Source organism: Populus trichocarpa, chromosome 9 (genome assembly GCF_000002775.5).
Source record: "Populus trichocarpa isolate Nisqually-1 chromosome 9, P.trichocarpa_v4.1, whole genome shotgun sequence".
NCBI lineage: Eukaryota > Viridiplantae > Streptophyta > Magnoliopsida > Malpighiales > Salicaceae > Populus > Populus trichocarpa.
The window spans coordinates 9,247,336-9,262,206 of record NC_037293.2 but is presented as its reverse complement, the minus strand read 5'-3'; the positions used below and the strand labels follow the sequence as shown (position 1 = coordinate 9,262,206).

At 33.3% G+C, this 14,871-nt stretch overlaps 2 protein-coding genes across 4 annotated transcripts; one reads left to right on the top strand and one right to left on the bottom strand.

Annotated features, from left to right (window-relative positions):
• The first annotated feature begins 4,309 nt into the window (after positions 1-4,309).
• LOC7490009 (peptidyl-prolyl cis-trans isomerase CYP40) lies at positions 4,310-8,192 on the top strand. 3 transcript variants are annotated; one of them, XM_002313057.4, is made up of 10 exons: positions 4,310-4,642; positions 5,533-6,033; positions 6,298-6,385; positions 6,517-6,569; positions 6,645-6,749; positions 7,140-7,215; positions 7,446-7,483; positions 7,560-7,647; positions 7,723-7,839; positions 7,928-8,192. In XM_002313057.4, exons 1-8 carry the CDS (start codon positions 4,472-4,474, stop codon positions 7,638-7,640), a joined length of 1,113 nt encoding a protein of 370 aa, XP_002313093.1. In that variant the 5' UTR covers positions 4,310-4,471; the 3' UTR covers positions 7,641-7,647; positions 7,723-7,839; positions 7,928-8,192. The 3 variants fall into 3 exon arrangements, with proteins under 3 accessions (XP_002313093.1, XP_024463951.1, XP_024463952.1); XM_024608183.2 differs by having other exon boundaries at positions 4,494-4,642; positions 5,455-6,033; XM_024608184.2 differs by lacking the exon at positions 4,310-4,642 and adding an exon at positions 4,950-5,282.
• A 1,340-nt stretch (positions 8,193-9,532) lies between these two features.
• On the bottom strand, positions 9,533-13,007 carry LOC7490010 (uncharacterized). The gene is made up of 8 exons (XM_024608429.2): positions 12,765-13,007; positions 12,383-12,670; positions 11,748-12,031; positions 11,433-11,561; positions 10,952-11,074; positions 10,763-10,870; positions 10,204-10,382; positions 9,533-10,033 (listed from the first exon to the last, which is right to left on the bottom strand). Exons 1-8 carry the CDS (start codon positions 12,913-12,915, stop codon positions 9,910-9,912), a joined length of 1,386 nt encoding a protein of 461 aa, XP_024464197.1. The 5' UTR covers positions 12,916-13,007; the 3' UTR covers positions 9,533-9,909.
• Between the last annotated feature and the right edge of the window lie 1,864 nt (positions 13,008-14,871).

The window sequence follows — 14,871 nt, the reverse complement described above, 5'->3', positions numbered from 1 at the left end:
AAAGTAAACAAAAATAAATCACGAAACCTAATTCTCAAACAACTCGATATTGAATGGTGAAATTGAGAAAAAAATCAATTAGGAAAAGAAAAAAAAACTTGACTCAACCAAGTTAAATCGTCAAACTCGCGGTCCAAGTCATGAAACTGTGATAACCTCGTAAAAAAATAAATTGAGAAAGATAATGAAGCTCGATCTCTAATAAACTAAATATAAGGATGGAAATGAAATTAAAATTGAAAATTCAATTAAATAAAGGCCACAAAAAATTAATTGAGTTAACCAGAGTTAACCCACCAGACTCGTGACCCGAGTCATGGGATGAGGATAGTCTTGTAGAAAGCAAGTCGAAACAAATCATGAAATATAATTCTTAATCAATCAAATGTTAAAAGATAAAATTGAAAGGAAAAAAAAAAGTAGAATCAATCGAATTAATCCATCAAACGTCTGGTTTAAGTCATGAGATTAAAATAACCACATAAAAAGTAAATTGAAAAAAATTATAAAGTTCAATTTTTAATAAAATTAATACTAAAAAATAAAAATAAAATTAAAAAAATATTATTACAGTGAAAAATATTTTGCAAGAGAGATAAGTAAAGTGTGGTTGTGGATTAATTTTTTATTAATGTATTGGAAAGTTTTTACCAGGACATTTATAGTTCATATCATGTTACTGTTTGATATTATGTCAGGATAATAGTTGTTTTTTTAAATTTTTTTATTTAAAAATATATAAAATAATATTTTTTTATTTTTAAAAATTATTTTTTATATCAACACATTAAAATAATAAAAAATATTAAAAAATAATTTAAAAATAATAATTTTTTTTTAAAAACGAATTCCACTAAAACTAACAGGCTATAAGAAACTGTGACCGAGAACTGTTAAAATGACGAATCAATCAATCAATCAATTTCACTGCACGGTGGATTTTTTGTTTTGCAATAGAGTGGGTGACGTTCACCCCTAGCTAGGGCTCGAATTATTTTTCTAAACCTTTCGAAATAATTGCAGTGTCAAGGGCCGCTATCAAGGCCCCCGCAATGCAAGGAATTCCGGCACACCAACGTGATGAAACGCTGTCGAGCTTATGTAATGAATTGGAATTCCCTAGCCAGTTTCAACCACCCCTAAATTCGTAATTAAAAATGCATTATTTCCATGGCTATCGAGTGGGCCCTACTTTGTTTGGCTCTTGGTGTTGTTATTATCACTCCTTTTTTAATTTTCCTTGACTCGGGGGGTGGTTCCTCCGAGGATGCCTGCCCTTTTCCGGTGAATCATAAGATGGAGATGCCGTGCCTTGTGCTTTTGTGACATCTATCATCGTATTATTACATGAAAACCAACCCCTTTAATTCTAAATGTTTTTTAGGAATATTCTTAAAATCATTACTGGCAAATTGGTTTGAAGATAGCATTTGTTGTTGGGAAAAAAAAAAAAAAACACGTTAGTTGTCATGATCCACCTAACCGGAGATGTGCTGATTTTTTGTTTTTTTGTTTTTATATAGAAAGGATCAAAGTGTTTATTAGGGTAGATTATTCTAACCTGTACTAAAATTAAATATTTTCCTAATTACATTCGAGGTATACAATGCATATATAAATTGGTATATATATTTTAGACATGGTTTATTTAGGCACGGTTTATTTTACGTTTAAAACAGTGTTTAAACTTTTATAGCTTAAAACAATATCAAATTGAATTTTTTTAAGGTTTTTTATTATTTTCATTGGCTGGTATTAAAAATAAAAAATTATTTAAAAAACTATTTTAATATATCTTTAAATTAAAAATATTTTGAAAAAATACTGTCAAATTAAAAACTAGATAATTACAACTACTCCAAAGGTACAAAGGGGAGGTCAAAAGGTGTTTGGTGTAGTGTTATATCAATTGACGTATCCAAAAGGTTCCTTGTAAAAGCTAAGGGAAGAACGAGAACCTAAACTCCCGGAACCCCCGCGGCACTAATTATCCAAAGAAAAGTCTACAATGATTTATTGCATTGCATCCGTCCATTAGGGGATATTTATTTTTGTATTTTAAAAGGTTTTTTAAACAAAATATATTTTTTAATTTTAAATTAATATTTTTTGGTTGGGTAATTGAATAAAAATTATTGTTTAGAGATGAAATTTTAAAGGTTGGGGACCAAAATAGAAAATGAGGCCAAAAATGGATGATAGTTTCAAAGTTAATACAAAAGGTTTAATTTAATCCTTATACTTTAGAAACTATACATGATCAGTACCTTAATATTTTACCAATTCTATTTTGATACAAAAATTTATTTTTGTTTTTATTCAATTCCTGATTTGAGATAAGAAAAAGAGAGGTCGTCACATTCTAATATAGAGAGAGAAAATATAATTGACGTTGATTTATATCACCAAAATAATATATTTTTATGTCAAATAATTTTATTTTATTTTTTAAAAAATAAGACGGACGACATTTTATCCGCCCCAGATGCAAAATAAAAAGGCTCATGCACACGGGTCCTAGTGAATAGGCCAGGTGGGTTGGACTGGCTTGATAGACCCAGCAACGCTTAACATTTTCTTTTTAAAGAAAAATATTTTTATTCTTGTTTTTTAAAAAATAATACTTTTTATTTTTTTTCAATTTTTTTATTTACATTTAGATTAATACTCTTTTATTTTGTCCATAACTCTTTTGAGTGAAGGTTATTTTTTGGCCTTTTTTTCCACCTCTTTTCTCTCTCTCTCTCTAATATACATGTATTTAGGTTAGGTGTTAATTAAAGAGAAAAAAATATTATTTAACCCTTTTCAGTCCATAACCTGAATTACAGGTTTGACAAGTTAAACTACAATATCAGAGCTATTATTTTTTTTATTTTTTTATTGATACCTTTTTTTAATGTCTTTTTTAAAATATTTTTTAAATTTATGTTTCAATTAATATCATTTATTTTTTAAATTTGCTTATTTAACCTTTGTTGGATAAGGATATTTTTTTAAAATTATCTAATGTGTGTTTAATCTTTGAAGCAATTTTTTTATCCATATACATTTTTTTAATCTTTTATATAAATAAAATTTAATTTTTAAAAAATAAAAAAAAACAAAATTTTTAGATAATTTTTATGATATATGCAACTTTGCATAATATTTCTTTCCTTTTATTTTATTCAAATAACTTAATGAGTGTCTATTATTATTGTCATTTGATTAAATAAAAAAAATATCTTGTAACAAGACTTAGCAAACACAATCAAATAAATGTTTCATCTTGTGATATTAAATATTTTGATGTACACCCATTTCTTAATTTTTTTTAGCTTTATTTTTATTCAGCGTTAATGATTTTTTAAAAATTTATTAGCACACATAATTCTCGATTTATTTTGTTACATGCATGCATGAACCTTTTGATTTTTACTTAAAAAATCTCCTAGCTAAATAAATACATTGAAAAAACTAATATATATAATTTTTTAATAGAAGATAAAAATATTTGACAAGCAGTAGAGCACGAGTCACATAATAGTATTTATCTAAACATTATATATTGAGATCCCATGCGAAGTAATACTATTTTAAAAATAATTAGAAAAATAACATAATATTTACATGTCATGATTGAAAAATGTGATATTTAAACTTGTCATGGTTAACAACATTTCAGATATATCATGAAATGAAATATACAAATTACAATGAAAAGAGAAAAGGAGGAAAAAAAGAAAATTTGAAAGGCACATTAAAACTCTTATTACGATACCACTAATATTATTAGAAAAATCTCAGCAGAATAAATTTAATAATACCAATAAAATCAACAACAATAACCGGAATAGGTAATACCCAATATTAAAAGCAAGTGAACTACACATTATTTTTAGACAGCAAGTATGACCCCCTCACTTAGAATTGATGACTTTTCTTTATTTATTAAATTAGTCAAAATATTTTTGATAATTATAATATTATAATTAGAGTTTTGATATAATTTTTTTCTCTCTCCCCATCTTTACCCATGCAGTTCATTTCATAATTTATATGAAATATTATATTTTTAAATAGTAATAATTTTAAATATGGTGTTCAATTTTGACAAGTAAAGACAGTATTATTTCACTATTTCTATAAATTAGATTATTTTACCAATTTTGAAAAAAAAAAAAACCTTTGCTAACAAGAAAAATAGCCAAAAAACTGTACGTTGTGTTGAAACAAGGAGACACACGTTTGAAAATGCCGTTGACAGGCAGGCAGTCTAAAATTTTCTTTTCTTTTTGTTTACATTTATTGCAAGAAGTGAAATGAAGTTGGAGTGCTAACTGTATGAATTGTTTACTATATAAGGGGACCATCCGGGGTGGTTTCACTTGCTTCCTTTTATGCAAAGAATTCTCTAGAATCCAAAACTCTTTCTTCTGCATATATAGCAAGCAAAGAAAAAAAAACAGAGAGAAAAATAGGGAGAGAGATGAGGAGGTCAAGGTGTTTCCTAGACATAAGCATAGGAGGTGAGTTGGAAGGAAGGATAGTAATAGAGCTCTACAACGATGTTGTTCCTAAAACTGCCGAGAATTTTAGAGCTCTTTGCACTGGTGAGAAAGGCGTTGGACCTAACACCGGTGTCCCTCTTCATTACAAGGTATTAGCTTTACTTCATTAACTTTTTAGTAATTCTGTGTATGATATGTGTTTGTGTTGATGGGTTCAAGTTGGTTTTTTGATTGGTTGATGAAAATACAGTCTTGTCCCCCTTGGGTTGGTAGTGTTTACTGTTGTTTTGTTTTTTTATCAGTGATCAAACATCAAGGTGTGTGTTAACTATGCTTGTACTTGATTAAAGACATCTTTAGGTGTTTAAAACCTGATGGTACTTTTGGGAATTTTAAGGGTACTAAAGTCTTTTGATTTTGGATATTGTTAGGTATCATGGTATTTGATTGTGATGATTGTTTCACTTTTCTACTTTTGGTTGTCGATGCTAAGTTTTGAAAACGAAACCTTTTCGGGTTTGGTCATTGAGACGTGAGAAAGAAAGAAGCTTTTCTGGGTAGAAGTTAGGTTTTCAGTTCACGATGAAAAAGTCATTGTTGTCCTTGATTGTTTAGAGAAGTAGTAGTCGTGACTTTGTGCCTTTTTTAATTACTTGATTCTAAAGAATCTTCAAGTATTCTTTTCCCAGTACTTCGAGATACTGCAGCAATGATGGTTTCTGGTTTTGGACCACTGGAAATGCCATGGCAGGCAGTTTCTATTTGTTTTCCTTTTTTTCCTAGCTTCAGGTTGAGGTTTTATTTTTTATTTTTTGGTGGTAAATAAAGTTCTTGTGCTTTGGTATTGATATCTTATTATTGTTCATTTTTCTCAATCGATATTTCTAGGCAACCTATAGGCTTTAATTTTTTATTGATTGCCCATTGCATATGACAGAAGTTATTATTTTTCTGTGCACAGCATTGGCTATAAAGGCCTACGGGAAGGAAAGTTTAAGATTGTTGCAGTTGATTTTACTTGTTATTTTGTGGATATCAGGGATGTTGTTTTCATCGTGCTATCAAAGGTTTTATGGTTCAAGGTGGAGATATCTCTGCTGGAGATGGCACTGGAGGGGAATCTATTTATGGCTTGAAATTTGAGGATGAAAATTTTGAACTGAAACATGAAAGGAAGGGAATGTTATCCATGGCCAATTCTGGCCCAAACACAAATGGTTCACAGTTCTTTATCACGACAACTCGCACTTCTCATTTGGATGGAAAACATGTTGTATTTGGCAAGGTTGTTAAAGGAATGGGAGTTGTTCGTTCAATGGAGCATGTTACAACTGGTGATGCTGATTGTCCTGCTTCTGATGTTATAATTGTTGATTGTGGAGAGATTCCCGAGGATGCAGATGATGGGATATGTAATTTCTTCAAGGATGGTGATGCTTATCCCGATTGGCCAGCTGACCTTAACGAGATTCCTAATGAACTGTCATGGTGGATGAGCGCTGTAGATTCTATTAAGGCTTTTGGAAATGAACATTTCAAGGTAATGGTTTTCATGTTCGGTTGATGTTCTTTTTTGCACCAAAGGCACATTGGTACAACTTATTGTTATAGCAATTGTCAGGACTCAAAAAGAAAATTCAGGAACTCTAGTTGACAATATACATTGTTGGGGTGTGAAGGTTTTTGTTGAACTGATTTTTTCAAGCCATTAATATTCTCTACTGTCTATGGGCGTTTTTGTTTTTCTTTATCATTTTCTTCATTTACACGTGTTGATGATCTGATTTCTAATTAATGGTTGCAGAAACAAGACTATAAGATGGCGCTAAAAAAGTACCGGAAGGCTTTACGCTATCTGGATATCTGTTGGGAGAAAGAAGGGATTGATGAAGGTGCACAATCTCTGCGGTCCAGCTTTCTAGTTCCTTTAAACCTTGGTGTTCTTAATGCTATGCTAATTATTCCCAGTGACTCGGTTGCATTTTGATGTGTTTATATACCTTTTCTTCTGGTGGCTTTGCAGAGAAGAGTTCAGCTTTGAGGAAGGCGAAGTCACAGATATTCACAAACAGTGCAGTAAGTTCCTGTTCTCATTATCATCTGGATATTTTTACCGCCACTGGCTACTGAAGCTTTTGATCTTCTGTGTAGGCTTCTAAGTTGAAATTGGGGGATCTGAAAGGAGCTCTTGTGGACACAGACTTTGCAATACGTGATGGAGAAAACAATGCTAAAGCTCTTTTTCGCCAGGGACAGGTTAGTATCTCCAATTGGGAATAGTTTCAATCTCAGAATCATGGGAGCTTCTGTACATGTTTGGTGTGAGGTAGTCCATCTGTTCTACAAAAGGTTGTTTCTGAGAAGTGAAGCTTTCAAGCTGGTTTACCTCCCCGCTCTCTATTTGGAAAACATGCTTAGTTCCTTCCAGTTATTTTCTCATGTATCTTGCATTCCACTGGAATGTGTTACATTGGCATTCTGTCTGGGTTGCTTTCTTTCACCGTCTTCTGTATGCTATGTTGGTTTCAACTTTTAAGAATTTGCTCAAATATTTTGGTGCCCCCTTTTCCCTTGATTTGTTTAACGAATAATGTTTGAGGAATTACCTTTTGATACTAATAGTTATTTTTCTTCTGCATCTGTCAGGCATACATGGCTCTCAATGATGTTGATGCTGCTGCTGAAAGCTTCAAGAAAGCATTGCAGTTGGAGCCAAATGATGGTTAGTATTGATGGCACATAATTCTGCGTTTGTTCTAGGGATTGAAGCTTTGTTCAGATGTTTGCTCTCTGATAAGATTATTAGTTTCAGGGACTATGTTAAAGCATGCTTAAAAATAGCCTACTCAAATTTATTCACGCTGAATAAATTCGAGGAGTCTTGGACTGGTATTTTAGTAAGAATCCCTTGGAATTTGCTCATAGCTTACTTTGGTTTATAATGCTTTTCAGCTGGAATAAAAAGGGAGCTTAATGCTGCTAGGAAGAAGGTTGGTGGATTTAACAGAATTTGTAACATTTTGTGATAATAAATGGTCGCAATCATAAACAATTAATTTCTTGCAGATTAATGAGAGACGTGATCGGGAGAAAAAACAATATGAGAAGATGTTCAAAACTTCAGATAGTACTTCTGCAGAACCGTAGCCTATTGGTATGTGTATTACCTTCCAGAAATTCTTGCCATTGATTATCGGGTATTGCCAACTGATGATATTTTGAAATACAGGTTGCAGATTCCTTGAATTGCAAAAGCCCTCCATTTCTTTTGCTACTTAGTTTCATGGACTGAACTGGTTCAGGCTTTTTTTGTTTACAAACTCTGTTATTCTTGAGGGAATATTAGGTATTAATATACATCACATGCCTTGTGGATACATGCTCACTGATTCACAGAAGTGTCTCAGTCTCTGATATTTCGACTCACTTTTCAGGTTTTGTCAGAGAGCAAAGGAGCCTTTATCAAAGGCAACTGTACAAATTTGAGGCTTGAACCAATTCTTATTAGATGCATGGAAATTGTTGTGAAACTTAGAGCTGGCAAACAATGATGATTTACTCTTTGATGGACATAAAATCTTGCCATGTTCTAACAATTATGATTTACCAGTCTTTTTTTTCTCCCCTTGTTCTTTTACCACCGAACTGACATATTTTTATATGCTGCATCTATATATATCGAGTACTGTATTAAACATTGATTGGCCTGTAGGACTATAATCTTTCTGGTCGTTCTTTCCTCTTAACATGCCCCTTCACCTTTTTCTTCTTGGAGTTCGATCTAGAATTTGAGGATGTCTGGAAGGTAGAAACGATTGTTTTTTAAAGTATTTTTTATTTTAAAATATATTAAAATAATATATATATTTTAAAAAATTATTTTTGATATTAACATTAAAAAATATTAATTTGAAAAAAAAATAATTTTTTTTTAAATTTTTAGAAAACATTTAGCAATGTGAAATGCCCCTCAGTTTGTTCATTTGAAATGCCAATACTGATCCGAAGACATTCGAGAGATTTTCACTGCGTGTTCAACGGGTATTAATTATTGATCAAACTCTAGCCCAAAATATTTTGAGGATCACAGAATCACAGACTTGCCCTTCAATCAAAGGACAAAGATACCGGTGAGAGTAAAATAAAGAAAGATGTTACCTAGAGGAGGAAAGGAAAGAAATGTGCATTAAATATAAATATTTCTACATCCTAGGTACGAAATCTCTCCTTTCCTTGATTATTTCTAGTTTGCAGAAATGGATGGGAAAATATTATGTAATCTCAGTCTATATTTATATTTGTATGGACCATTTGAGTAGAAAAAAACCATACAAGAAATAGAAAAGAAAAGACTGCTCTCTTCTTTAGAAGTTGCACAATGGCAGAAAACATTGGACCTCTAGCAGTAATTTTTCTACGTCTTCACTCTCTAATCATTCAAGCCCGGGTTGCCGCTGCAGCCAACTCTCCCTAATCCTCCTCCTCCACCACAACCTCGGCCAGCGACTCCCTCAATCATGCTTTCAGCGATGATAATGTCAAAGCTTGCAGCCTAATGTAAGCTTATGGCTGCATCCATTGTGACCATTACACGTATCTTGCTCTTGCTGGAGTTTTTTTTACAAGCAGTTCGATGGTTACTTCAGGACTGAATGTTGGGAAGGCTTTTGTATCGCTCTCAAGTCTCAACTATAATTTGAACTTTCATTTTCTTGTTCCAACAATTTGAACTGTATCTATTTGAATCCTAGACCTGGTTCTTGTAAGTTTAAAGTTGTTTCTTACCTCTGAATTCTAGTCCTTACAACAATAAGAACTCCTATGAAAACAGAATACAAAAGGTCATGTAATAGAATTCCTGTTTTGCTTCATTTTCAGATTTCACCTTTTAATTCAAGCAGGGTTCGGCTCGAGGCAGTAGTTGCTGCTACCATGATTAACAATCACCAGTTGCTATCTGTAACAGTACAAACCAAGCCAAACCTAGTTTATTCTCCATTCCAAGCTGCGAGAGCCGTTAATGATGACATTGCAAGCAGTTTGTCCGTAAGCGAACACCATTTCAATTTTGAATTAATCAAATTACAAATTTTGGAGAGCAATGCCAATAGGCAGCAATTTGTTGGCAAACAAATCATGGAAACTTGATTATCTGTGATGGGTTATACAAACAGCCCCCGAGAAAGTTTGTTGATTTTGGACATAGGGAGCAGAGGGAAAAGAAAGACAAGGAGGAATATCGGTATCAAAATTCTCCTTGAGCACAACACACAAAATTAAACCTCAAATATGATGGCGCTTCTTCACTCTTAAATCTGAGTATATTTTAGCAATATTCTGACCCACACAAAATCAAAATGGAACCTCACGGAGTATAATCCAACATGCATCGAGTCATTAATTTTCTGAGCATGAGCTATGAATTGTAGTTATCAAGGCCCAAATCCCTCAGAGCATCGGTGGCAGCATCCTTGCATGTTTCGTGGTTTACCTTTGCCCTTCTTATAAATTTCTCGATGCCATGACTAAGAAGAGTAGTTCTGTGAAGTGGCAAAATTTAATATAACATGAGAGAATGTGCCACAATTTAATATAGTAGTCCTACTTTTGGGGCTATGTCAGAGCAGCAGTATGAAAGAAGAAAAAAAAAATAAAGCCTGCCTGTTGATGTGCTACAAGACAAAAAGAAAGCGTGGAGAGAAAAACTTGCCTGTTCTCCGGGTTCCTCACAACAAGATTACGGATCATTAGACAGGAATTCCTCTGTAATTGTTGCACAGTAGAAAGCTTCTCCATGACTTGGATGGCAAGGTCTCCAGCTCCGGCTTCCATGGCACGGGCTGCATTGTCTGGAGATCTTAAACAGAGCACCGTAAAGACAGACATAACCTGAAACATGGTGGAAATTTAATTAAGGAATGCAGTAGACAGCTCATAAATGCATATTTCCAATCCTTAAAATTGTCCAATCTTGCATAAAACAGTTATTGGACTTGAAGATAAAGAAAAATTACAACAGATGTCAACAGCTCCTATGTATCTAATCTAACTATTGATAAAATCAAAGTACAAACAGGATCCGTCAATTTAAACAGTGCCATAATCAAAATGGCAGGTAATTTTTTCTAAGTGCCAATCCTTGAAGTGCAACTTGCAGTGAGCATTTCTTGAAACTTGAATTAACACAAAATTCCATGTGAATACAAAAATTATTCTGTTTCTAGAATAATGGTTATGCACATTCAATAGTAAACAAATTCACTTTTTACCTCTTGCAGAACAGGGGGGTCATCAGAAAATCTGGCTGAGAGTTGGATTAGCTTGTTCATACCCTTCTTCTCTACAATAGCACTTTTATTTGAATCACATCCTGCCAACTAATCAAACAAAATGTAGTAAGCACTCTGTTCATCCAAACAATTGAAAAACATAAACTCTGAGCCAGATTTTCCTGGTACCTTGGATAACAAAGAACAGCAAGTTTTAGCTACAATTTTGTTGCCTTGTTCACCACTGTCATCTATAAATTTCAGAATGGCATCGATACCACCACTTTCAGTGATGGATTTGCATATTTCATCCTGCAGGTCAAAAGAAAAAGAAAAATAGGAAGAGGAAGAGCAACCTCAAAATTGAACAAAGAAACACCATATTTCATATCCAGCATGCAACAGCATAGTATTCTTTGAGTGTAAGACTCTACAATATATGAAGTTCCTGAAAATCAAACAGAGAATATTGCTAGATAGATGGAATGGAGGAAATAGATTCCTGTAACCCAAACCTGACGTGCATGTGGTGCATAAATAAAGGTGATTTTCCCACAACTTCAGTTCATATATGATATAATCATGAGTGCAATGATATATTTAAACCCACAAAAATCTAATAATTAGTGCAACAGGATTTTGACATTTCATCAGATGTGAGTGAACTTACATTAACAGCAACAGCCTTTAAAGCGATGCTTGCTGAGACTAAACTGGGTGAGGTAAGCCCTGCCCGTAGTGATTCCACAAGAGCTCTTGCAATTCCAATTTTGGCAAATCTCCGTGCATAACCATAAACCTTAAGTTTAATGCAAGTCAGTTGCTTTGACGAAAACCTTTTCCATCAACATGAAGTAAATAAATATTTGGATGTGAAAACATACATCACTGACAGCACAAGTTATTGCCCAGCCCGCAAGTCACTAAGCATAAAGTTGATCAATCATACTGAAGTGCGTAAATTTGTGTCAAAGCATTTACTTACTTGGGATGCCACAACACGATTATCATCAGGTGTCAAGAGAACACGTATAGAATCATATAGACCTCGGATGTTGCCTTTACTCTGTCTATTCAGTGCTTCCAAAATAAGCTCATCAATTTTCAATTCCATAAACAACTCTTTCACAACCTCGTTGCTAGTTGCCGCTGCAGCAACAACAGCAAACCCACTATTCAGGATGTCTAAACTTTCACTCCCGTCTTTTAAAATATCAACCACCATTTTTGGTCCATCACTAGACCGAAAGGTTTCGGTACTTTGAACATCTGCAAATTACAAGGACACAAACATTATACTCTAACCTTTTAAAGCACTCCTTTGGTCAACAAGGGAGAACCACTACGATGGAATCCTAATTCTCCCGAAGGTAGGAATTTACCAAGGCACTGGAAACCAACCAATTACAACGAACTATGGCATCAAGCCTTGATCTTTTCTTTGGAAGCAAAGATTGAAACGTTTATAAAACTAAGTAAAATCGCTGAAACATAATAAAAACTCCTTATCAGGAAAAGAGGAAAAAAAAAACAAAACACCTCATAAATCACACTCCAAATTCTAAATCCACAATCTAAAAAAACAAAACGGCATTATCCTATCCGGATAAAAACGCATACCATGAATCAACAATGCCAGCGTTTCCAAAGCTGAAACAAGAACTTTCTCAGACCCAATAGGAATGTTAGAACAAATAGAACAAACCAATTCCACCCCACCATTTCTAACCCCAATTGCAACATTCCCAGATCCTTCAACACCACTAAACAATCCAGCCAACTGATCAAACAACCCAGCCATCTCATTCGAACCATTATTATCAAATCCCAATTCCTCCAATCTCTCCAAACACTTAATGACTGGATTCTCCCTCACATTACCCTCTCCCGGTACGCAAGTCACAATCCCTGCAACAAACCCATGATTCTTTTTGTTAAAAATCGTTTTTTGAAAGGATAAAAAGGGAAATGTAAAATATGGGGTTCTTGATCGAGTTGTTACCAGAGAGATCAACGCCTTGAAGAGTGAGAGTCTGGATTGCATCTTCAAGGGCTTCAGTGGGGTCCATACCTAGATCTTCTATGTTCTCTTTTACTAGTTCATCAAAAGCTTCTTGTGATATTGTACGGGCATTCTTGCTTGGTGGGCCCATTATTGTAACTTCTTCTGGGTTTTTGAACTTGTGTGAGTGAAGGAGGGAAAGGAGAGAGAAAGACGGAGGGAACAGAAGGCAGTCTTCTTGCAGGCTAGTTTTAATTTTTTAAACATTTAACGACGTGTTGTTGTAATTAGCTTACATGTCGTTCATGTTTCTGTGACTTGTAGTCTTATGGATGATATAATTTGTCTACCAGTACGAGTATGCTGCATGTCGTTCAGTTTTTATCTGGTTTGGTACCTTTAACTATGATTTTTTTTTTAACCTTTAATTTCTTTTAAGATGCATGTCTGCATGTACGTGTACACGTGTAGGATTAAAATACATGTAAATTTACTAAGATATTTCTTAATATTATAGTAGTTATTATTTTTAAAAATATTTATACTTGAAAATATATGAAAATAATATATATATATATATATTATTTTTAAATTTATTTTTAAAATAAACACATTAAATGTAAAAATACTAAAAAAAAATTAAATATTTTAAAAAACATAACTACAAGACAAACAAGCTATAAAAGTACTGAAAAAAAGAAGATATTGTACTTATATACTTTGGGTTGTTAATTTCAACAAAAAAAATAAAAATACAATGAAAGCAAACACTGTTGGAAACATCTGCGATTTCACTTGCAACCCTCACATGAACTCGGGATTTGATATTGCCTGGAATGACCAAATACTTAGAAATCATGGTTAATGAAATCAGAAAATAAAAATGAGAGAGAGAGAGAGAGAGAGAGAGAACTAACTCCAGAAAAAAGCAAAGAGTAATTTAATGAAGAAGACAAAGAACTCGCGAGCTTTTCACAAGATAGCTGCACAGGTCAAAATACTACTCACATTAGTTCTTAAAATTCACGAATATTATAAAAATAGTGTGGAAACTATTTTCAACCACACTAACTCCAAAAGGATACACAGTTTCAAGAGTATCTCCTGGTATTGACAACATGCTACTACAGGTTCAGCAGCATCCAATTCCCTAACAAATTATTTGAGTCGTCGTCTGCCATAGAAGCCAACTAGTTGAACAAACAAAGAACCAAAGTCGAGCAATCTGAAAACTCCATCACGTCCTGTAGAACAATCACCGTCAAAACTAAGGCAGGCGTCAAAGTCACACCTACAACGACTATTAATCCATTTGTTTTATAAAACGCAAGATGTTTTTATGCCTGAGGATCCATCATTAGCATATAGTTTTGGATAGCATTTCTGCTCGACAATGTTAGCTGTTGCACATTGCAAAGCATAATGCACTCTATAGAAGAAAAACAGTGCAAATTAAATCATCTTAACATGTTAATATTTCCACGTTTATCTATCGGAGCATGTGACCTTTAATTATAGCATCTGTGTATTTTACCGATAACCTTTACGTACCTTCAGGAAAATCAGCACTAGCTAACAGTAAGTGGCACAGGCAATAATGTCTTCGAAACGACTTACCCAGAAGAATGAAGTTGAAGGGAGAGGCGAGAGGCGAGAGAGAGAGCAGCTAATATCTCTATAAACATTAGAACACAGTAAGAATCGCCAGAAGAAAAGGAGAGTCTCGATAAGTTTTTTCTGTTTTAGATAAACAAACTGTACTCTTATTCCTATATTCCTGTATATATTAATTAATTTATAGCTATCGTAGAATTAGATATATTACATTTCCGACCCCATAGTCCAACATTTTTCTAACATCAAGTTTGTGATTTTTGAAATGTTTCAATATGAACCTTGATCGTGTGACTATTCATTATTCAAAGCTAAGGAAATTTAAATGGGAGGCCAGTTTTTATTTTGTGAGGTTTTTAGGATTTTTTGTGGATTGTAATTGTTTCATTCATAGAAATGGCTATGAAGTTCTGCCTCCATCATCTTGACAACTGATCTAGACCAAGTTGAATTCAAATTACATATAGAAATGAATTGGGCAAAGCAAGGTCAG

What these genes read in the sequence shown, in the direction of transcription:
- LOC7490009 (XM_002313057.4), top strand. Translation starts at nt 4,472, where the DNA reads ATGAGGAGGTCAAGGTGTTTCCTAGACATAAGCATAGGAGGTGAGTTG. An exon ending in TTGGAAATGAACATTTCAAG is followed by an intron (nt 6,034 to 6,297) that starts GTAATGGTTTTC and finishes TAATGGTTGCAG; the next exon opens with AAACAAGACTATAAGATGGC. An exon ending in CTCTTTTTCGCCAGGGACAG is followed by an intron (nt 6,750 to 7,139) that starts GTTAGTATCTCC and finishes TGCATCTGTCAG; the next exon opens with GCATACATGGCTCTCAATGA.
- LOC7490010 (XM_024608429.2), bottom strand. Translation starts at nt 12,915, where the DNA reads ATGGGCCCACCAAGCAAGAATGCCCGTACAATATCACAAGAAGCTTTT. An exon ending in ATCGTGTTGTGGCATCCCAA is followed by an intron (nt 11,562 to 11,747) that starts GTAAGTAAATGC and finishes ATTAAACTTAAG; the next exon opens with GTTTATGGTTATGCACGGAG. An exon ending in TAAAGGCTGTTGCTGTTAAT is followed by an intron (nt 11,075 to 11,432) that starts GTAAGTTCACTC and finishes TTTGACCTGCAG; the next exon opens with GATGAAATATGCAAATCCAT.